The sequence below is a fragment of the Ziziphus jujuba genome, chromosome 8 (genome assembly GCF_031755915.1).
Source record: "Ziziphus jujuba cultivar Dongzao chromosome 8, ASM3175591v1".
Classification (NCBI taxonomy): Eukaryota; Viridiplantae; Streptophyta; class Magnoliopsida; order Rosales; family Rhamnaceae; genus Ziziphus; species Ziziphus jujuba.
The window spans coordinates 24,405,065-24,428,064 of record NC_083386.1 but is presented as its reverse complement, the minus strand read 5'-3'; the positions used below and the strand labels follow the sequence as shown (position 1 = coordinate 24,428,064).

The window sequence follows — 23,000 nt, the reverse complement described above, 5'->3', positions numbered from 1 at the left end:
ATCGGACAATCTTAATTAGAACCTTGGAAATTTTCAATTAACATACTGGTCGCTGAGCAAAAATTGCTCTTTTCATACTAAAGTTCTTTTCTTCTCTCTCTCTCTCTCTCTCTCTCTTAAGAAAAAATAAAAAAATAAAAAAAACCAATTCAGATTCATATCGAAATTTAAAAAATAAAAATAAAAATAAAAAAACCAATTCAGATTCATATCGAAATTTATATCTCAATGGTGCCTAATAAATAAAAGCAAGTGGTTATTGTTGGATGCTTAAGGCACAACATCAATAATAAATCATCAGATATACCTTCAATATTTCGTTAATTTGTAACTTCAGAATCAAAATCTGCGTCTTCAAGTCATTTTTTTTTATTAAATATTTTACTTCACGTACATCATGTCCACGTGACATTTTTCGTCCACATATTCCCTTTTATATAGTATTATTATATTGAAATCTTTTTTTATATTTATATTGCTGCAATTAAATTAATTTTATAATTATGGAAATATTATAATTTAGAAGAGGTTTAGTTAAAAGAATTTATTGTCTAGCACATCCATGTAGTCCTTAACTAGTTTAATTAAAATTTAAATATAATTTTGAAGATGATAGTATGGATTTCGCGGCAAGAAGCTCTAAATATACTCAAAAAACTAGAAATATTATGATTTTTACAAAAATATGTTAATGCTGATGTAGTATTATATATCGGTAAATTTATTGGTGTTATAATAATTTAAAAAAAAAATTAACGTCTAAAATAACTTTATATAAATATTTTATATTATATTAAACTTATTAAACCTTTAATATAATGTACTATATATTTTTTTATAATATAAAAATAATTATTATTGTTATAATATGGAAGGAACGTTCTCAAAAACTTCTAATTTATTATAATATAATTTTTATTCATTTATAATTGATCAAATTTTTTATGGTTAAATAAAAATTATTTTATAATAAAACATTATTATAAAAAGGTTTTACGAGATTAAATTTTAAAGTGCCTAAAAAAACCAAAAATATCAAATAGTTGATGGGGAAATTGCTTATATAAACATAGTGCGCGCTCTAACTTTTTCTACTCTATTATATGTCATAATTTATGTATAGCTTTTTCTACCTACTATCTTGGGGGGCGACAACTCGACATCAACTTTATAGACAAGTCGAAGAATGAAAAATAAGTACTTTTCCTATTACTTTTGTTTTTTTGTTTTTTTTGTCAAACAAATTTCTCATTACCCCCCCCCCCCCCCCCCCAAAAAAAAAAAAAAAAAAAAAAAAAAAAGAAAGAAAGTGATTTCCCGTTTCAAATATGAAAAAACCTGTTTTTTTTTCCTCTAAGGATTGGATTTAATTGAACCAAAAGAAGGCTTAACTGAGCAAGAAAGGAAAAGCACCACAATAACCAAAAGCTCAATATTGCCAATAATAGAATAAAAATAATTCTACCACTAATAACGATCAGAAATCAAAACCCATTTGATAATGAAACAACTTGTGATGAGAATGAAGATCACCATCCATAACAATCATGGTATTGGAGCATTAAGGAAGAAAAGTAGAACCGCAATAATGGCAACCCAAAAAGAATATATCAGTCTATGCCACCCATATGACATGCCTTCAAAACGTTAGATATACTTCAAAATGCATATATTTTTTCTTCACCGCACCATCGAATTCGGGAAAAGCGTCATGTATTTAAAAAATCATTATTTAATTCTCTATAAATATAAAACTATTATTTGAAGGACAATTTATATATAATTTGCCCGTATAAATGATTGTCTAGCGGCAATGGACAGATGGCTTGTGTACTTTTATCAATCGCAGTTTCTTTTAATATTGATTGGAGTCATCAACTTTTATTATCTGTTTTTTTTTTTTGCTTTGACATCAACTTTTATTATCGTATTCTTATAAAAGCAGCAACTTTAATATCGTATAGATAATGGCAAACACACCCCATGTTATTGTTAAAAAATTACTGGGAGAGAAAAGTACAAGATATTCTCGAGATTAACTCAAAGATTCTTTCGCTTTGGTTTATAATTTTGATTTTAACTAACCACCAAACTTTGTTATTAAATATTTTCCACGTATCCTTTATATTCAAAGTGGCCATGGTCTCAGCCGCGCACAATCCAAGTGGGATTAGCTTTTATATGCAGCATGTCATTAATTTGTTGAAAAAAGTGGAGACTAATGAGGTACCAATATCATCATCCATCTTAAAATAATAATATATTTCTCAAGTATGGTGATGAAATATATATTTTAAAAGTATGAGAACCAAGCATCCAGGTGATCCATATCCACAGTGAGATTTTTTTTAAAGAAAACAAAATTTTGAAATGTTGCATATATAAACAAAAATGACAGCTCACCAACCCAACTGAATTATTTTGAATTACTTATATTTGGATTTCTTTGATGGCGTTGCCAAGCTACCATAAAAATATCATTATTATTGAAGATTTTTATAAGTACAAAGACTCCAGTCATGGGTATTAGCTTCTACATGCCACATTAATATGGATCTAGGAAAGGATGAGAAAAATAAAAAGAGAAAATTATTGGAATGCTCAACAAAATGAGCTATACATCTGCTTTTCTTACATAGTTAGTAACTTGGTTTATGTTATGCACTCATCATTTCGTAGATCCAAATAACTTGGAGGGCCAAACTGATCAAATTAGATCCAGACTGGAGCTGAGAAAAACCAAACTATATGCTTAGAGATTATCCAAATAAAAATCCATCAAAAGCGATCTCTGTTTCCTTTTTGGTTATGTGCAATCCTTATCTCCTTCAATTACTACGTCGTTTAGTGTAGTACTTATGTCAATGTCGCTGAAACGAGCTAGCCCAAAATCCTGATCATCTTGATCTCCAAGATCCTTGTAGTCCATGTTGAACCATGTGGAGCTGTCCTCTGACGAAGAAACTCCAAAATCACTGTAATTGTCCCCAGCAGCCAAGAAATTCCATGAAGATTCCTCAAGAAATGTACCAGATAATATGTAACTCATCAATGGGTCATCGTGGCCAATAGGATTATTATTAACATCTAACGGCTGGGATTCATTGGTTGAGGAATTTTCAGTGTCAGTAGTAGTACTGGAACTGCCATATTGCATACGGTTTTCTGTAATGATCTCCTGGTGATTATTAAGAACATGATTATCTTGTTGAGAACTTGTACCAACTTGTTTTGGGAGAGGTTCATGGGTAATTGGATCAATGCCCATTTTGATAAGCTTTTTCTTGACGTGGGTGTTCCAGTGATTCTTTATCTCATTGTCTGTTCTTCCTGGTAATCTTGCAGCTATTTTCGACCACCTATGAGCAAAAATATTCAATTAAAATGCAACGTTTTATACATATGAGAATCGAAAATGCAACTTTTCCAAACAAAAAAGTACTAAAATTCATTTAACCAACCTCAGCAATTACCTTGTGAAAAAAGTATAAAAAAATAAAGAAGGGGTCTGTACCATCAGTATTAAGTTATACAATAATGCTTCTTTTGAAATTCATGGAAGAAAAATAATTTGATAAAAAAAAAAAGTGAAAAATTAATGGGGCTTTTGGACAGGCCAACTCATGCTGCAGCCTAAAACAATTTCTTGGTTCGTGTATGCAGGTATAATTGCAAGCCTGCTTTCTCTTTTGTCCTTTTTCTTCGAAAATAGAAAAAAATTTCTGTCGCCACCATGGATATATTATTGAACCACAGCTACATAACCCCAATTATCAAGACAGACCCATATTGACAAAATATAAAAAAAATAATAATAATAACGTATTATATATGTTTTTAGGTATACAAGAATACTATTGACCTTTTTTTGTTTTTTTTTTCTTTTTTTGATATTATTATTCATTTTACTTCACGAATGGCTTTTCATGCGTTTTATATTTAATTATTTTCGTACTACCAATCCATTTTGATGATATTATTCACCAGAAAAAAAAAAAATCCATTTTGATGCAATTTCAATGTGCTTTCGAATAAATAAGTTTTTTTTTTTTTCTCAAAAAATATAATAACACGTTTAATTTATGCCTCAACATTTATTTATACATAAGAGCATACGGAGTACTGTAACTCATTCAAATGGGACACACATAAGCTAGAAAGCATCTTACTTTATAAGCATGCCGTATGGTAACTTTTAGGAATATAAAACAATATTCTAGTAGGCATCAATTACATGTAATTCAGGTGAAATATTCCACGAAAAGGGATTATTATTATTATTATTATGTATCCATTATTTCTGTATGTTTTGTATGTATGTATATACGCACCTCACAAGATATTCTTATTGCATGTTCTTGAATTTAATAACTAAGAGCATTTGGGTAATTAAAATTTCAATTGCTTCGAGGAACCGTATATGCTAATGAATAATAATAGTGTCTTCTAAAACTGAAACTATATTGGGAAGTGATTATGCATTGAATTCAACACCCAAATACATATAAAAAGAAGAAGAAGAAGAAGAAGAAAAAAAAGGGGATCACATGAAAGAGTAGAAAATAAAAGGGAATGAAAAAATTAACCTATTGCCAAGACGGGCATGGAGATCAATAACAAGCTGTTCTTCATCTTCATTAAGAAGGCCACGCTTGAGGTCGGGCCGGAGATAGTTAGTCCACCGGAGACGACAGCTCTTGCCGCACCGGCGGAGTCCGGCGAGCTTCGGAACGGCCCGCCAACAACATTGGCCATGAACAAGCAAGAAATTGATCAGTTTTTTGTCTTCATCAGCAGTCCATGGCCCTTTCTTTACACCAAGCTTGTCACAGCAAGGTTGCCTTCCCATCACTTTTTTGAAGCCACTAATACTACTACTACTATTACGACAAAGGCTTTGTTTGTACCTCCCAACAACTCCAAGAGATATCAAACCCCCTATACGCACCTTTTTATTGTAGTGGCTGGTTAGGTGGTAGCTTTCCTTTTTGTAGGGGAAATCTCTAGATTTTACCACCGACTTACTGCCTACGTACTAGCTAGTGTCATATAATATATTTGTCTTTTAAGCCTAGGAAAATCAATTTGGTAATACGTCAATATTTACATTATTTTACATCATTTTTTCTAAATTGGATCAGGGGAAAGTAATTTACATAAGTAATTTACATAATTGGAATTATACCATGTTATATGTCTAAATTTTCAATTATCATCAAATCAAATCAAATCAAAGCATGTGGACTCAATAAAAAAATTTATTAAGCATCCAATGATAAATGCTTTGTTACACCTATATTATAGGCACACATGCAGATTCTTTGTCCCATTTTTCTATCTTTATTAATGTTCTATAAGTAATAAATGCCACTTAGCAAAAAATGAAAAATAAACCAAGTACATAAACACTAACAGTTCTTTTTATATGAGATGCAAATAAAGAAGATAAAGAATAACATAAAAAAATGATATAAAAAGAATCTTTATCCTTCTGTTGGAATTGAGATCGAAATCTCTATTGGACTCGTGCCAAATAAGATCAAAATCTTCTTTTGGAATTGCATCAAATAACAATGATTAACAATTACATAAACCAAATTAAATTGTAAAGAAAATTTAACTAAATAATCTAATTGTCTAATGGATGTGTAGATGGTCAAGGGCACTCTCCAAAGCCATGAAGTTTCAATATATATAGATAAAAATGACTTCATGCGTTTCCGATATGAGATTGTTACACCTTTTAAATCTTTCAAAAATTTCAATTTATATATATATATATATATATAAATGTAAATCATATAACTTCTCATATCCAATCAATATGAAATTAATGCAAATTAATTAATTTTCCAAAAAACATATTTCAATAAATTAAAATATTAAATTTGAAAAGTTTAATATATAGCCCAAACACCTTCAAATCAAATGTGATCCTTTAAAAAGAATTTATAAATTTTATAAAGAATGAGACTTGTAATCAGAACGGAGAAGCAAATTTTCATTGGTGTTGGACTATGGACATGACCCTGGAAGACCATGCATATAGCACCACAGCAAGGAGCTTGGTAAGGTAATGATTCACGTTTTGATTGTGGCAAAGGAATCACTATGCCCTTGGACTGGGACGCCTTCGGTTCTTCTCCGGCCCATGTTTTCTTGTCCATCATTGGTCGTTTATTGCGATCACTTTCACGTGCTCATTTCTTGTTGCTTTTGTTGTCTTCCAAGCAATGGCCCACCACTGCTTCTTCAAAATTTGCCCTTCCACATAAGGATTTCAACTTTTTTTTTTTTTTTTTTCGCATTCATCTTAAGGTTGATTAAAATTTAGAAATATAGTTTTTTTTTTAATTAAGGCTTATATATTTTAATTAATTGTCCATATTCGGTCACCATTAATTTTTTTGTGTGGGTGGACAATTATAACCTTATGATACTTCTTTTTTCTTTTTTCTTTTTTCTTTTTTTTTTGGCTGAATTCTGGAATTTTTTTTTTTAAATAATTGTTTTATTACTAGATTGTCCAACAAAACTTGATAGATTTATTCCATATATGTATGTAGTTTTATCCTTACTTTTAATTGCTTTCTTAGAAAGCAAACTATTTCAAATTCAAAAAATTGTCTATTAAACACAAATCATTTTTTGAGACAAATTAATCTATATATATTTTTTGCTTTGACAAATTAACTTATATTTAGTTCCATCTAAATGCAACCAGTTAATTTTTTTTTTTTTAGACATGATTACAATAAATTGTAATCTAAAAAGGAGTATTTCATGGAATTTTGATTAAACTTAAGATCTGAAGGTGTATCTTCATAATTTTATTATTGAACCAAGCTTATGAATATGCAACCAATTAATTTGACCGCAGCATGAGTGATGAAAATCAAATAGAAAATTAAGTATAATTCCTCAGCAAAAATTTATCAGTAATACACTTCGAGTTCTTAGTTTGCAATATCATAGAAAAGATGAGATATTAAAACAAAATAAAGAATGTCATTTGTCATAATTGATTATAAAATATCAAATAATTTATATACATGTGATAATTTAATTGGCTATTACATAATAGTTTAATTTTTTATATTTAAAATTAATATGTAATTAAATAATCAAAACTCATCAATGATAGGTCCCAGTGATACTTATCTTCAATGATAACATTATCAAAACTCCAAAAAAAATTATATATATATATATATATATATATATGTATAGAAAAATGTTCATCTTCTTCTCCATTTTAAATGAGAGAGTCGCTTACAAAGTTCGTCTCACTCTTACATAAGCATTTCATCATCGTTGGCATCAGCACTGCGGCAGTCGCCAAGAGCACTACTTGATAATCTTTGTTTGTTTGACGTGTCAATGGCAACTGAGGTCTACAGTCCACCTCAAAGCTTCCCATCAATATTGACCTCTATAAAAGATTAAAGACTACCCAATCTTTCATAATTTCATTCTATTGGCTAATGGAAATCATGGCTCTAATAATTAGTTCAAGGACAAAAGTTGAATAACTAGGAGAATTATAAAAGTCTGCAAGTAAGAGGTAAAATACGTACTAGGCCCTTGGGTAGGATATTGTTTTTGTTAAATATTCAGGTATTGATGATCATTCTCAAAGATGGCTTTTTTATTATTATTATTATTTTTACAATATCTATTTTACCCATTGTCCATAAACAAACAAGATTAGTACACCACAACAAATCATAAAGTTTATAGAAAATCTAAATTTTTAAATAATGCCTAATGAATTGTTTGAAAAGAAGTTTTCAAATCAAATTAAGTCAGTTTTCTGAAAGAATAGTCCTACGACTCCTATCTAATAACAAAGCCGATGATTTTTCTTACATAATTCCAATTTCCACCATTAAAAAAATATTGTCATAAATCATATTAAAGCTTACTTTATAGGAACTCACTTATATGTTCATTTTAATAATATATTAAAATTCATTTTGAGTTTAAATTTTCTCTTAAAGCAGGGGTGATCTGTTAAGAAACTAAATTTATAATGTTTAAAGTAAAAGGGAGAATTTTTTGAGAAAGATATATGAAGCAGGGTTTTTTTTTTTTTTTTTTTTGGTTTTCCCTTCATTACCATATTTTTAGTAATAATTTGGTGTGGATAAAAAACCAAAAGAAAACAAGATTTATTTTTTTCAGCCTATGTGGAATCTTTGCTCTAGTTCACTGCACCACATAACACTATATATAAATGATAGATTTTTTTTCAAAAAAAAAAAAAAAAATCTCATATCGAGCTATTAGCTAGGATTTTACTTTTCATTCTTTTAAATAGGATCAATTTGATTTGAATTTAGATTATTAAGATTTTGAACTCTAATACCATGCTACATTATTATCAATTTTAAAATTAAGTTATTAAAAGGTAAGTTTATTATGCATATCAACTTCTATCAACACATAAAACTTCAATAAAATTTCTTATACCTTATTTTTGTAAAAACACAGCCAAGAGCAGGTTACACTCATCCAATCAAATGATGTAACTGTTCTAATTTATAATGTCATCTTGTAGATTAAGCTGCATTATCATTGAACCAAACCTGACAAACATAAAAAACGAAAAGGCTAAAATGGTTTAGGAATAAAGTATTGAATTCTTTTTTTATTTTTTATTTTTTTAATTTCCAACCCATGATGAACACAGCATTATACTACAATGATGTAATGTTTGAGCTGCCTTAACGTCATTAACCAAATTCCAAAGATGAAAAAGTTATAAGCCACAAAATAAATTCGTTTTTTATAAAAAGTATTTATAATATTTCCAATTAATTAAATGCATGTTAAATTCCAAACTGCTATGTTGGTTGGTTGAGTGGGGGCGCTAACCTAATCAAACTTTTGTGACCTTGGAGTGTTAAACCAGCAATATGTCCATTTTTTTTTTTTATGCCATGCAACTCTCAATTTCAACAAGGGCACAATTACCTCACCCTCGCGTGCAACAAAACTCTGGGGGTGAAACCCACTTGGTCTTGGTCTATATAATGAACTTACTTCTGAGAATAATGACAAAGTTAAAAAGAAAGTGGTTTTAGTTGATGGGGATAAGCCATTTTTGCATTTTTCCAATTGGAGTTTGATTTGGGCATGATTAGGAGGCTAACATGAATTTCAAAGAATGTCTTTGTAATGATTATGGTGGTAAGGCTTTTGAAGTTATTGCACTAAGTACTGCTACACTGCATCTAAAGGGTCTAAAAAATTAATCAAATGTATTACATATACATGAAAACTTAGGGCAAAATACTTGTATAGTAAATGGGTTTTGAGTTTCTTGCTGCTATAAATTTCCCGTGGATTGGTGAGAGCAATCCCAATTTCGAGCGTCAAGTTCCCTGTACTGTACCTACTCTTCTGACTTTTCTGAAGCAGAGGAGAGGTAATTTAAAAATTATAATAAATTCCTTTATTTATTTCAAGTTTTTTTTTTTTTTTTTTGGGTGAATAATTATTTCCGATAGTTTCGATCGACCATATTATGCATTTTCCGCCAAAATAGAACGAAAAACAAGGTCACATTTTCGGTTGTTTTCTTGGGAAATATATATCCTCCTGAATTACTTTTTTTCTTTGGCCTAGAAACTAAGCTATATATATATATATATATACGTATTTGTCAATCTAATAGAATAATAATATGTAACTTTTGTCACATTATCTTATTAAACATATTGGTAAAATTTTTAATACCTTCAATATTACCTTATCCATTTTTACCTTAAGGGATTTTAAGTTAATTTAGATCAACTTGCTTCTAATTTTGAGAAAGTGTCATATACATTCATTAATTTTTATGTACTATAACCTTACAAATTAAAGGAAAAAGGTCCTTCTCTTTATAAGAATTTTGCACCTATCTATCCTTTTTTGAAGATGATTCACTGATTTAGTTCAACTCCATATAATGGGTAGCAAAGAATATCAGCACTGGGAAATTTTTTCCTTTTAATTAATTATCAAAAAAACCCTCTAAGTCAATCATTTACAACAGGAAATGTTCATGGGTAGATTGTCAATAAGAAAACGACAGAGGACTAAGATGCTGTCCACCAAACCATTGTTGCATTGGTTTGCTTTCCTTTATCAATTTTCTTAGTGTTTTTATCATAATCAAAGCTACCTCTTAGGCTTACTACGTACACGTAATAAATAAATAAAACAATTAATTATTGATTGTATACAATACACTAACTTATAATTTCCATTACGTAGAGATGTAGTCTTACATATATCTTATCCATCTTATCCAAGATAATACAAACAACTGTTAACGTTTTTCTGAAAAAAAGAAAAAAAAAAAGAAAAAGAAAAAAGGAAAAAATAGTCATATGTGCACACAATTTATCCTTGCTAGTAACATATATTGTATAATATAACTTTGTTTTTTGGGAGGTTGGTAATTAAATAATCATCCAAAATTCTGTACATTTTTAAAGCATCTCCAATAACTTTTTCTATTGCTAGATTTTTTTTTATCACATCAAAAAAATTAATAATGATTCAAAAAACCTTTAAAACAATTTAATAAAATATATGTAATTAATTAATAATTATAAATAATATTCTATACATTATTATCAAAGAACAATTTAAAAATTAACAATATATTTATATCATATAAATTTGATCTGTCATTTTTTTTTGCTTTGCAAGCAACGATTCAAATTCACTGCTTAAGATGCTTTTAGCTCCAATTTGAAACACACCTCCTGATTTCTATAAATATAATATTGAGTTTCAGTTGAACTTCTCTCTTTTTTATTTTTATTTTTTTGTCTTTAATGAAAGATTATAAAACACATCCAGTTCCAAATTTTGGTAGCTATGTAACCAAGATTCATACATTACAAGCGAACTTGAAATTCACAATGGAATAGTTTGTATCAAAAATTTGCAAATTGTACATCTTCTATAAGAAAATTTGCTATATGTATGTTGTATTACATATAAAGTTAAAATGAAGAGAAGAACGAAAATGGGTGCATAAAATCTCCCCTTTTTTTTTGTGAGCGTGTGCATTCAGCCGAATAGAGTACCCAACGAATTGTTACTTTTCTTTATTTGGGCCTCCTTATTGAAAGGTCCACAAGTAGTCTGTGCCTTTTGGGTCCAAAACAAAGTTGTTGTCCAATTAATTGCACGAAGGCTTCTTGTTAAAATGTAGCACACCACACCACCCCCCCCCCCCCCCCCCCCCCCCCCTCCCCGCCCCCCCCCAACCCCCAACGTTGGATGACACGTGTACGTGCCACGCACCCGAAGTTGTCCATTGTCTCAGCATCTCTCTAACATATATTACAATAAAAAACTGTTCAATTGGACCCACGGCTTCCCCATGGTCAATAAGACACGTTAGGGATCGAATGGCCTGATAAGAGCATGCAGCGCACTACCTGTTCGACGTAATGCCTCTGAAAAACGGAAAATAGAAACAGAAACACCAGACCCGGAAAGCTAGAGAGAAATGTGGAGGCGCGTGGCTTTACATTCTCAGTTGATGTTGTCCTCAAAACCATCCATTTTTAACAATCAGGTACTGCTCCTGTACTTTCTATTACTTTCGGGTTGATTAAACTGAGGAAATTTGGTCCTTGTTGGCATATACCCATTGTATTTTCATAGCTCAAATTTCCCCTGTTTATCTAGATCTTGAAGCTTTTTATTATGTTGAATGACCCTTTTCATGATATTGAATTTTTGAAACTTCAAAATATATCTAAGCATCAACACAATTTGATTTGAATGGAATCCTGGAATCTGCCATTCGTATTATTTAGAATAAGGGATGTGCTCTGATTTAAGTGATGCTCAACTTCTTTGCTTCCCTTGGTTGCCCTTGGTCATTTAAACCGTTAAGCTAAATCTGACAATGCATACTTATTCAGCCATTCTGTTATTCAAATTTTACTTTTTTTTTTTTCTTCTTATTTTTCTTTTTCAGTTTGAGTTATGCGTAGGGGTAATTTTATGCATACCGTATATTTTATATTTGACACATGACAGGGCTTTCTGTAGATGGTTGATAATATAGATACAACGGAATTTATTATGATTATATTTGAATTTATACGTAATTCCAAGATCCGTTTTAGATTGGCTGAATAAGGGCACATTGTTGTTCAATGCAAGTGGGTATGTGGTCTTCTGATTTCCATTTAGCAGGCAAAAATTGTTTCATTTAAATTACATATTTGGATGACCCTTCTGGATCATTTTCTATGTTTAGAACGTTGAAATACTTTTTGGGAATGTTTTTATTTTCTGGAAGCGATTAAAATGTTAACATGCTTTATTGAAATACCTTTGTTTTCTGGTACTGACTGCAGGGAGCATGTATATTCAAGTTCTGTGAAACATTTAAGACAGAGATAGCCACAAAGGTATAACATAGTTTTTCAACTAAAACCTATATGTGTGGTTGGAATTTGTTTTATTTTAGTTTCTTTTTTTGGTCTCAAAGTATTCATCTTACTTGGCTACACTTTGGTTCTGCTAAGGCTTTATCAGTTTCCGGTAGTTTTATTTTGTTGTAACATGTTAGCTAGTGAAAATTTAAGAGCTATTACCAAATAGTAAGTCTAAATCCGGATATATGACTTCTAATAGTTCTCTTCTTGTTTGGTTGCAGGAAAAACCATTCATAACTTTCGTTTTAGGTAACAATTTCACAGCATTAAATTTTCCTGCATATGCCCTATTTGAATTCAAAATTATGAAAGCTCATGCTCTGACACTCAATAAAAGCGCATATATATGACTCAACTTAAAATGTTTAAAACTAATTAAATATGTATTTGCTTCCTGGAGCAATTCACCTGAATCCACTTGGTATTAATAAAAATACCAAAAATTTGTCTGTAAAAATTACTGATTGGTGTATGCAATGCGTTTCTAAGGATTTTGCATAAGTATAACTTGCATGGTTCTGTAATTTTTCCCTGTGCTCTTAGGTGGTCCTGGTAGTGGAAAAGGTACACAATGTGCAAGGATTGTTGAGACCTTCGGACTAACACATTTGAGTGCTGGAGATCTATTAAGAAGGGAAATTGCTTCTAATAGTGCAGATGGGTAATTCTTTCCATACCTGTTGTGTGGCACAATTTATGTGCACATCTTTACTCATTTTTCATCTTCTAAATGTCACTCTGTTATTTCAGCTCTACAATTCTAAGTACAATTAAAGAAGGGAAAATTGTTCCCTCAGAAATAACAATCAAACTCCTTCAAAAGGAGATGGAAACCTGTGACAGTTCCAAATTTCTGATCGATGGTTTCCCTCGATGTGAGGAAAACCGCATAGCATTTGAACAAATTGTGAGTTTCTTTCTATGCTTTTTACCTCATGGGACAGTTTTATTTCTAACATGTCTCAATATTGTAGAAATATTTGTGTTCGAATTCAAAGGTTTAAATCTGAGCTGTAGTGAGAATTAACTTTGGTATAAATTAGTCAGATATAAATAGTATATGAGAAGAATCATATAGGGAGATCCTTGCATTGATATTTGTTCTTATGTCCATTCAAGATGAATATGAAGGAAATCAATAAATTTCATCTCACATTTAAGTACTTGACTCCCCAAGTTCAATAATTGGCTGTCTTCAAGTGTAACCATCATGTCCATTTTACATGTGCAGATTGGTGCAGAACCAAATATAGTGCTTTTCTTTGACTGTCCTGAAGAAGAGATGGTGAAACGGGTGCTAAATCGTAATCAGGTACTTGTGTTTTCATGTTACTATTTTTCTTGTGATCACAATGAACAATTTATAATCTAATGTATGATCCTTGATTGCAGGGTAGAGTTGATGACAATATTGATACAATCAAGAAACGCCTTAAAGTGTTTGAAGCATTAAATCGTCCTGTTATCAATTACTATTCAGATAAAGGAAAACTTTACAAGGTATGTACTTATTGAGCAACACATGTGGAAATTAATTTCAGAACTTCTTAATGTGTTTGCACTAGAATATGGTTGACTGCTAAACAGATCTCTAGTGTCTAGTCTTTAATCACACTTCTATCTTTTGTTTACATTTTTATGTACACATTTATTTTTCATCCTCTTTAATAATGTCTGACAGAAGTCAAATCCATGCAGATCAATGCAGTAGGAACAGAAGATGAAATATTTAAACAAGTTCACCCTATTTTTGCCGTGTATGAGGTATATTATTATCATATTCATTTTCATCATCTAGCATCTGGTTATTATCCAAGCTGAGGGAAATCCTAATATTAATTTAAAAGCATGTAATTTTAGGGAAATTTGTGTTTATGCCACAAGCTCGTGAATTTCATTTGAAAACAATTACTTTAGTTTGTTTCACTCTGCAACAGGCCATAAAGTGAATCTAAATTTTATGATCCAAGAATGATAAGGCATGGAGAGCTTTTGTTTCTGTTGACTCTGTCTTCTTTCTTTGGAAAAGATTACAAGGGCTTAGTTGGCTACATACAAGCTTCTCAAGGAGTGGTGAAATTCCTGCAACAAGTATTGATGGCAAACTTGTAATTTACATGCTTTTCTTGTTTGCTGTATTATCTACTTGGTGATGCATAATCTGGAAGTATGATGCATAGCTTAATTTGGGAGGAAAAATCAATGCACGATTACGGTATTGGAGGGAGAAAAAAACAAAAGAAAAGAGCCAAGGAAAGGTAAAGTTTTGGGGGAACCGGGGCGATGGTATTAGTATTAGTCCCAAATGTGTATTATTGAAATTCTAGTTGATACAATCATACAATAATATCATTGCAAGAAGACAACAAATATCGTTTCAGTTCAATATTTTGATTACTAATTTGGAATTACATGATTTCTGATGCGATTTTTTTGGACTTCAATTGCAACTGGTGAGGCAATTATTAGTGGGGTCTGTTCTAAATGTTCAAAATTTCCATAGGAATTGAAGGACCTAAAAACTGAGATTGTAAACATATCACTCCTTGTTTTTTTTTTTTTTTTTTTTTTTTTTTTTTATTTTTATCTTTGCAAAGTTTTAAAAATAGCCCATGTATGTTTTGGACTCCTCAGTTGTCACTGAAATTAAACCAAGATTGATTCAAGTGGATTGCACCATTTCATCCGGTCACTCTTTCCATGTGAAAACATGGTCGCCACCACTTTACCTCCGCTATGTTTTCACACAACAAAAGTTGCTGTACGATACTCCACCGAAAGCAAGAAGAACGAGAAACAAAAACAAATTCGCTTAAACAAAAACAAAAACAACAATGCTTCGGCTGTGTCTTTTCTAAAACCATCCCCTACTCCACTCCTTCTTATCAAACAAAAACCCTCCCAAACCAAACTTGAAGCCCTGGACGTCGTCGTTAAAGACATCGAAGCTTCAGTTGACAACGGTATAGACGTCGACGTTGAAATTTTCTCTTCTCTATTAGAAACATGCTACCGTTTACAAGCTATCCAGTACGGTGTCCGAATTCACCGCCTTATTCCTGCAAATCTTTTGCGAAAGAATGTAGGCCTCTCGTCGAAGCTGGTTCGTTTGTACGCCGCATGTGGGTACGTCGACAAGGCTCACGAGGTGTTTGATCAAATGTCCAAAAGGGACTCATCCGCTTTTGCATGGAACTCGCTTATCTCGGGGCATGCCGAACTGGGCTTGTATGAAGATGCTTTGGCTCTGTACTTTCAAATGGAGGAAGAGGGTGTTGAGCCAGACCGTTATACGTTTCCTAGAGTGTTGAAAGCTTGTGCGGGTGTTGGATTTATTCAAATTGGAGTGGCGGTTCATAGACATATAGTGAGGTCCGGATTTTTGGACGATGGGTTTGTCCTCAATGCCTTGGTAGATATGTATGCAAAATGTGGTGACATCGTGAAGGCCCGGAAGGTGTTTGATAAAATTGCTAGTCCTGACTTGGTTTCTTGGAATTCAATGCTCACTGGTTATACTCGTCATGGGCTTGTCTTGGAGGCATTGGATCTTTTTTGTCAAATGCTTCAACAAGGTTATCAACCAGATTCTATTGCTATATCCGCAATTCTTAGTGGTGTGACATCTTTGAAGCTCGGGGTTCAAATCCATGGATGGGCAGTTCGTCATGGAGTTGAGTGGAACTTGTCCATTGCTAATTCCTTGATTGTTATGTACTCCTGTCATGGCAAGTTGGTTCAAGCACGTTGGCTGTTTGAGAACATGCCTGAAAGGGATATTGTTTCCTGGAATTCTATCATTTCTGCTCACAGTAAGGAACCTGAAGCACTGATTTTCTTTGAACAGATGGAGAAAGCTGGTGTTTTGCCAGACAATATCACGTTCGTGTCTCTACTATCAGCTTGTGCCCATTTGGGTCTGGTGAAAGAGGGGGAAAGATTGTTTTCTATCATGAGAAACAGATATGGAATGAGCTCAATTATGGAGCATTATGGTTGTATGGTGAATCTTTATGGAAGGGCAGGATTGATTGAAGAGGCTTATCATCTCATAGTGGAGGGAATGGAGATTGAGGCTGGTCCAACCGTGTGGGGGGCATTGCTATATGCTTGCTGCCTTCATGGCAATGTAGAGGTAGGAGAGGTGGCTGCTGAAAGACTTTTTGAGTTGGAACCAGATAACGAGCATAACTATGAGCTTTTGATGAAGATTTATGGTAATGCAGGTAGAGTGGAGGATGTAAAGACAGTGAAAATGATGATGGTGGATAGGGGATTGGACTTGTACACCAATATGTAGAATTTATGTTTCATGGCACAGCGATAATCCTCCATTTGTCTCACCACTTATTCTAGCTGCTAAAGGCTCTGCCTTCAGCATAAAATGGGTGCCCTGCCACCTTTCTGTATCATAGACTAATTGATGAAGTTTGTGTATTTTTCAAACTGCGGAGCGCATAGCCAGAGAAGGAAGTGAACTTTGTGGTGGCTGGTTAATTTTTTAGTTGTTCGGTTTCTTGGTGTCTTTGTTAGGATGGAAAGAGACAAGAGAACAGAGAACCTAATCTTTCAAATGTACAGATTTAATGGGGTCTTCATTCAAACCAACACTTGTATGCATGAAATTCTAACAAACAATAGAAATAAAACTCTACGGAATAAAAATGCTTTTGCTGTCGTTATTCTGTTTCAATTTATCATTTATTTTTAATAAAGCAAACAAGATTAGACTCGAACTGAATAGGAAAGATTGGAATAAAACTACAAATAGAACATGCCTTACTAAATATCACTTTGGCTTACTTTCAAAACTGAAAAATAAAAAATAAAAAAAGAATATCAGTTGGGCTAAGAACCCATTATGTAAAGCTTTCGAGGTTTGAAAAATATGCAATAAATTATTTTATTTTTGGTGAATAATATGCAATAAATTATATGACAACCATTATCTCATGCTGTTCGAGTAATAATTTCTTTTTAGCACAAGCTGTAATCATATATTTTTATTATTCAATTGTCATAATCCTTTGATGTAACAAATTTTCTAATTTTTCATTTCAGTCACTGGATACAAAGTCCTACAACTTTCTCTCTAAGTACTAATAAGTTGTCGTCGATGTATAGACTATAGTTTATGCTTAATGTTTCTGCTCTTTATTATTATTATGAATATCATTAATATAGAAAAGCTAATACATAAAAATCATCCTTTGACCTCCTTTTAGAAATTTATGTTTGTCTATTGGATTTTGAAACGATGTGAATCCAACAAACATTTGTCTTCTTCTTCACATAGATGATGACTTAATTGTCTTGAAAATCATGGACAGCCTTAACGCCTATTTCTTCTGCTGAAAAAATATGTGCTACAATGATGTAGTTACATGACCTATGACTCTTTTTTTGGCTATGAGCTTCATTATACAGTATGAATTATTTTATTAATCTATTTATTATAACTCATATAAAATCCTGAGTTTTTTTTTTTTTTTTGAGACTTTAATATCCTGAGTTCGAAGCAGATTTTAATTAGTTTATTTATTTTTCGAATTGAAGCTCTTTAATGCTTCTGTTAGTTACCGATCCACCCAGCAAATGGTCTTTAAAAACAATGATTTTTTTGTCACCTATACTGTTTTTTCTTTCTTTCTTTCTTTTCTTTTTTTTCTTTTTTTTTTTCCCAAATTACATACACTTTTTTTTTTTTTTGTGAACACTATTGTTACTATTATTACTGTGAACTTCGATTATTTAGAGTTACGGATCTACAAAAAATTTGTACACTCTGGAAATGGAAGGTACGTTGAGAAATCATTAAATAAGAACATGATAATATCTTCTGGTATTTCTACAAAGAAAAATGAAGAAATATTTATTGCTAGCAATGCGGCGGCTGTTTGATGGTCAATTAATTGCCAGATCCCATGGTTATTTTAAATTTTCAATATTTTTGTATAAAATCAAAGCCTGCCTTTGGATTGGTTCACGGTTTTCATTTCACTTCCTAAATTCCTGATCAAAACTTATAAGCTGCTCAACACTCAGATTTTGTTTTACTTATTTTTTTTCAATTTCTGCCTGAAATTTTCTAGCCAAATTCCATTACTATTTTATGACTATTGTATTTTTCTGATATTCCCCTCCTAGTTTTCAATATGGTTGACTCCTTAAGACAATAGGTGGTAAGTATTAAATGTAGAGTGGCCTAACCAATGAGATTGGTAACATCCCAACTTTCTGACTGTTTTTTATTTATTTTTTTCTTTATTAATAGAATATGAAATTTCAAATTCAAAACAAAAATGGCTTTACCATTCAACTGAAATTTAAAATTTGAAGTTTTTCTTTTTGGTAAATATTTGAAGTTTTTCTTTTTTTGGCTGAAGGCACAAGTTGTGATTCAGGATAATGCGTCAGCCTCCTGGCCCATGTGGGTCCAAAGACAAGCTGTACATTTATGTGAAATGTGCTTTTACATTGGTCAAGATTAGTGGCTCGCAAGAGAAAAAATTGAACATAGAAAACAGAACTCGATCGATATATAAAAATTAATTTGCAATAAAGACCCAAAAAGAAAGATTAAAAAAAAAAAAAAAAGAGGGTATAGTAGGGACAAAGATGATATTTCTTGTCGTTCTTATCCTTTAAGATAAGACAAGGGCTTCTTTATTTAGTATAGTTACTTAGAACCAAACCAAGAGACGGTTTTCAACATTGGCGACCATTATTGTACATGTAATGAAACTTCTTCCAAGCCTTTAATTTTACCAAGTTGGTCTTTTTATATATTTGCTTGAAAACATAAATAACACCAAGCTAGAAACTAGGTCAGTCTTCACTACCAAGAGACCAACCATCGATAATGAATTTGAATGTAGACACCACTTTCTACAATATATTAATTGCAAGAACCATAATGTTAGTATTTTTTTTTATTAATATGGTAATCCTTGATTTATGCTTATGTCTGTCCTACTCATAAAGTAGCATGATAATAGAATTAAAGGAGGCACTATATAGGAAGTGTTTTTTATTCTTCTATGAAGATATAATCAAGCTAGTTAACCAGCATCTATAGACCTCAAGATTAGTTCTTTTTAATGTATAGCACAAATTGTCATGTTATGGGATCTTATTTTGCTTGTTAATTTGGAATCCGGATTTCTTGTTTTGCTTTATTTTTATAATCGTTAAAACTATTTATTTTTTATTCCATTTATGTATCTATAATTATTAATTGCGCTAATTCAGCGTGGCCATGTCTTAAGCTCGAAACAGGCGGTGACGGCTAATTCATATGGACTAGTTATCTATTTGTCTTCCAGTCTACGCTGTGCCAGCGCAAAGAGGCGGTGTTTTTTTATTTTTATTTTTATTTTTTTGGTTTTTTTTTTACATATATAAAAAATTTATTATCATTTTTTTTTTTCATTTTTATTCAAGTAAATGCTAGTTTGGTATGATGTAGAGGAAATCTAGAACAAGTTAAATGCTTAGCAGCAGCAGAAAAGGAACCAAACATGAACATAACTGCCTCGAAAGACGAAATGAATGATTAATAAAGACAATGTGATTGGTTTTGCAGTTGGAAGTTAGGCAAAGTGACTTCATTTTATTTTTTGGAGATATGCTTTTCTCTTTACTTTTTTTTAAAAATTATTTCTTTTAATAAAGATAGGTTTCACATCTCTTTAGTTGCTCTTATCCGTACTTTTTTGATAGAAATGCTCTTATCCGTACTTGCTAGTTGCCACTCCCACTTTTTTTATTTTCTTTTTTTGTCATTTTTTTGGTCCTCAATTCCCATTACTTTTTTTCTACCGACCATGTAGTTATTTATTTATTTTTTGCTTAAAGACCATGTAGTTATTTAATAACTTAAACGAAGCACTTATTATATTTTTCTATTCATATAAAGTAAGAGTGGAAATAAATCCTCATAGCCAAAAAGAGATCGCAAGGAAGTAGACGAGGCTTTAATTACAAAATGGTGAATAGAAACACACCATTTTAAATAGAAATACACCATTTTGTAATTAAAACCTCATATATGGTGTATTTCTATTTTAAAATAGGAACAATGTATTCGAAATTTCTTGTAAAGTTTATGTTTTGGATTTAAAATTTTCCCTTAGAGTTTTTTTTTTTTTTTGGTTAAATGTCTACAAGAGTATCTAATAATATGTTAATTTATAAAATTCTTTACATTTAAAATTTGTAGAATTTAATTTACAATGTCACGTTCAACTTTTAGGCAAGTATGATGAGTTGACTCTCTTGTACGATACACATGGTGAGAATTTTTTTCTTTTCTTTTTGGCAATTAACACGCAAGATGAGAATTCTTTTAATAAAGTTGAACATTTTTCCCCAATAAACGCAAAAGTGGGTCCCAAATTAGTAGAGATTTTCGCTAATCGATTTTCTAATAAAAATAAAACACTAAATTAAGAGCAATGACCATTCAAAATTTGTTCAGGTCGTGTCTGTAAAAAAATGTTAAACACTTTTCATTTTTTATTTACTTTCACATTGGGTGTAAAACATAAACACCTTTTAATTTCATTCCAAATCAATTTTAAAGACGCAAATTTCATCAAATTCGAAAGTCATTGTGAAAAAAGCAAAAAGAAAAAAAAAGGAAAAAAACAAAAAGAACGAGATTAATGAGATTAAACGAGATGAATGAGATTAAATGAATTCTTAATAAAAAACAAGTAATCTCTTTAACATTTTTTTGGTATTTATAGAGAGGGTTTAGTTTGGTTTATTCGATTACTTGTTTATGTTTTAAACATAAACACCTTTTAATTTGTTTATTCGATTACAAGTAAAACATATTTAGTTTGGTATTTATAGAGAGGGTTTAGTTTGGCAATTAAACATAAAAAACAGACATTTTAATCTCTTTTACTTTATTCGATTGGTGCTTTTTTTTTTTTTTCCCGTTTTTTTACCACTAAACCCACAGCACGTGTCGAACACGTTAAACTAACGCGAAAGAAACCAAACCAAACTAAACCCTCTCTATAAATACCAAAGCTTCTCTGTCTCTCGCTCTCCAAGTCGCTTTTTCAATTTCTCAATCTCTGTCTCTCTCTTTCTGACCCAATTTCTTAAGCCATGGCTAAACCTTCCCTTGTTCTTCTTCTTCTAGTAATTTCCATTCTCTACATTTCCAGCACGGCCAAATCCACAGCCACAACAACGAACTTCATAAAAAACTCTTGCAGCGCAACCACATATCCCGATGTCTGCGTTAAATATCTGTCTTCGTACGCCTCGGCAATCCAACAGAGCCCTAAACAATTGGCCCTCACAGCCTTGTCCGTGAGCGTGGACAAGGCACGAGCCACCAAGACGTTTGTGGTAAAGTTTGGGAAAATGAAAGGGCTCAAATCCAGGGAATACAAAGCCATCAGAGATTGCGTGGATGAGATGGGTGATAGCGTCGACCGCCTCAGCCAATCCGTTCAGGAGCTCAAGAAATTGGGCAGCAAATCTAAGCGCGGGGACTTTTTGTGGCACATGAGCAATGTGCAAACCTGGGTTAGTGCTGCTTTAACTGATGAGAATACTTGCCTTGATGGGTTCGCTGGGAAGGTCTTGGATGGTAAAGTTAAAGCCTCTATAAGACAATTGGTTGTGAATGTTGCTCAGGTTACAAGTAATGCTCTCGCTTTGTGCAACAAATTGGCCGCAAAGTAGTGAGTTAAACAAGGTTTTTGGATCTTTGTTTTTGTTTTTGTGTGGTTTTGAATTTATACATTTAGTTAGTGTTTCTCTCTTTTTCTCTGCCTCTGTGTCTGTCTCTCTCTCTCTATACATATAAATATGTTTGTAAGGAAGAGAAAACTAAATCCTGTTTGGTGTTGAAATGCCTCTCTATGAAAAAAGTTTGAATTTTGCGATTTGGGTCTTCTTAGTCTTTTAGCTTTTTGCTGTTGTCTTTTGTTTTGTTCACTTTCTTAATGATGTTTAAAGTTTATAATTCTCCCTTGATTGAAGGGATGATTTGACTTATATCGCATAGAATTCCAAATATTAGGTAGACAAACTCCTTTAATAAAATTTTGAATCCCAAATATTAAAGCATTCATAACGCCTTCGGTGTGTGTAAGCCCAAGAAAAGAACATAAGAGTGTAAAAAAAATATAAATGAACTGAAAGTTTATTTTTTTGGATTAATTTTTTTAAAAAATAAATAATATTTTAATATGATATTCGAACCAAGAATTCAAATTAACATTTAACAATTTTATCTAAAAACTAAAAAATAATGTAAATATTCAAAAAAAAATTCAAAAAAAAATAAATCTATGGAAGGGAAAATATTAAAATAAAATAAAAATTTATCTTTCATCGGACTAAACGTATATATGTAAAAATTAAAAAAAAAAACTTAAACGAGATGAATTTATGAAAAAGAATATTAAAAAATAATATAAATAAAATAAAAATCTATCTTTCATTTTCAATGATATTGATAGATTCAAGTCTAATGATCCGAGTTCAGCAAAGATAAGAGGAGTCTACGCCTTT

The 23,000-nt window shown here is 31.4% G+C and overlaps 4 protein-coding genes across 4 annotated transcripts; 3 read left to right on the top strand and 1 right to left on the bottom strand.

The window, feature by feature from the left end:
• Nucleotides 1-2,464: 2,464 nt before the first annotated feature.
• LOC107414701 (MYB-like transcription factor ODO1) lies at nucleotides 2,465-4,962 on the bottom strand. Its single transcript, XM_016022861.4, has 2 exons — nucleotides 4,587-4,962; nucleotides 2,465-3,359 (listed from the first exon to the last, which is right to left on the bottom strand). The coding sequence occupies exons 1-2, from the start codon at nucleotides 4,847-4,849 to the stop codon at nucleotides 2,807-2,809; spliced, it is 816 nt and encodes a 271-aa protein (XP_015878347.2). The 5' UTR covers nucleotides 4,850-4,962; the 3' UTR covers nucleotides 2,465-2,806.
• A 6,296-nt stretch (nucleotides 4,963-11,258) lies between these two features.
• Nucleotides 11,259-14,844, top strand: LOC107414684 (UMP-CMP kinase). Its single transcript, XM_025072183.3, has 9 exons — nucleotides 11,259-11,584; nucleotides 12,378-12,431; nucleotides 12,680-12,707; nucleotides 13,002-13,119; nucleotides 13,209-13,365; nucleotides 13,690-13,770; nucleotides 13,851-13,958; nucleotides 14,157-14,222; nucleotides 14,396-14,844. Exons 1-9 carry the CDS (start codon nucleotides 11,516-11,518, stop codon nucleotides 14,405-14,407), a joined length of 693 nt encoding a protein of 230 aa, XP_024927951.1. The 5' UTR covers nucleotides 11,259-11,515; the 3' UTR covers nucleotides 14,408-14,844.
• Nucleotides 14,845-15,001: 157 nt separating this feature from the next.
• On the top strand, nucleotides 15,002-17,135 carry LOC112491078 (pentatricopeptide repeat-containing protein At4g25270, chloroplastic). The gene has a single exon (XM_025072171.3). It carries the CDS (start codon nucleotides 15,169-15,171, stop codon nucleotides 16,756-16,758), a length of 1,590 nt encoding a protein of 529 aa, XP_024927939.2. The 5' UTR covers nucleotides 15,002-15,168; the 3' UTR covers nucleotides 16,759-17,135.
• A 4,377-nt stretch (nucleotides 17,136-21,512) lies between these two features.
• On the top strand, nucleotides 21,513-22,369 carry LOC107414705 (21 kDa protein). The gene has a single exon (XM_016022864.4). The coding sequence runs from the start codon at nucleotides 21,582-21,584 to the stop codon at nucleotides 22,164-22,166; it is 585 nt and encodes a 194-aa protein (XP_015878350.2). The 5' UTR covers nucleotides 21,513-21,581; the 3' UTR covers nucleotides 22,167-22,369.
• Nucleotides 22,370-23,000: the final 631 nt, after the last annotated feature.

Bases quoted from the DNA above. Each gene is read 5' to 3' on its own strand.
- LOC107414705 (XM_016022864.4), top strand. From the start codon at position 21,582: ATGGCTAAACCTTCCCTTGTTCTTCTTCTTCTAGTAATTTCCATTCTC.
- LOC107414701 (XM_016022861.4), bottom strand. From the start codon at position 4,849: ATGGGAAGGCAACCTTGCTGTGACAAGCTTGGTGTAAAGAAAGGGCCA. The intron at 3,360-4,586 runs GTTAATTTTTTC...TTTTGCTCATAG, and splicing joins CATGCCCGTCTTGGCAATAG to GTGGTCGAAAATAGCTGCAA.
- LOC112491078 (XM_025072171.3), top strand. From the start codon at position 15,169: ATGGTCGCCACCACTTTACCTCCGCTATGTTTTCACACAACAAAAGTT.
- LOC107414684 (XM_025072183.3), top strand. From the start codon at position 11,516: ATGTGGAGGCGCGTGGCTTTACATTCTCAGTTGATGTTGTCCTCAAAA. The intron at 12,708-13,001 runs GTAACAATTTCA...CTGTGCTCTTAG, and splicing joins ATTCATAACTTTCGTTTTAG to GTGGTCCTGGTAGTGGAAAA. The intron at 13,366-13,689 runs GTGAGTTTCTTT...TTACATGTGCAG, and splicing joins GCATAGCATTTGAACAAATT to ATTGGTGCAGAACCAAATAT.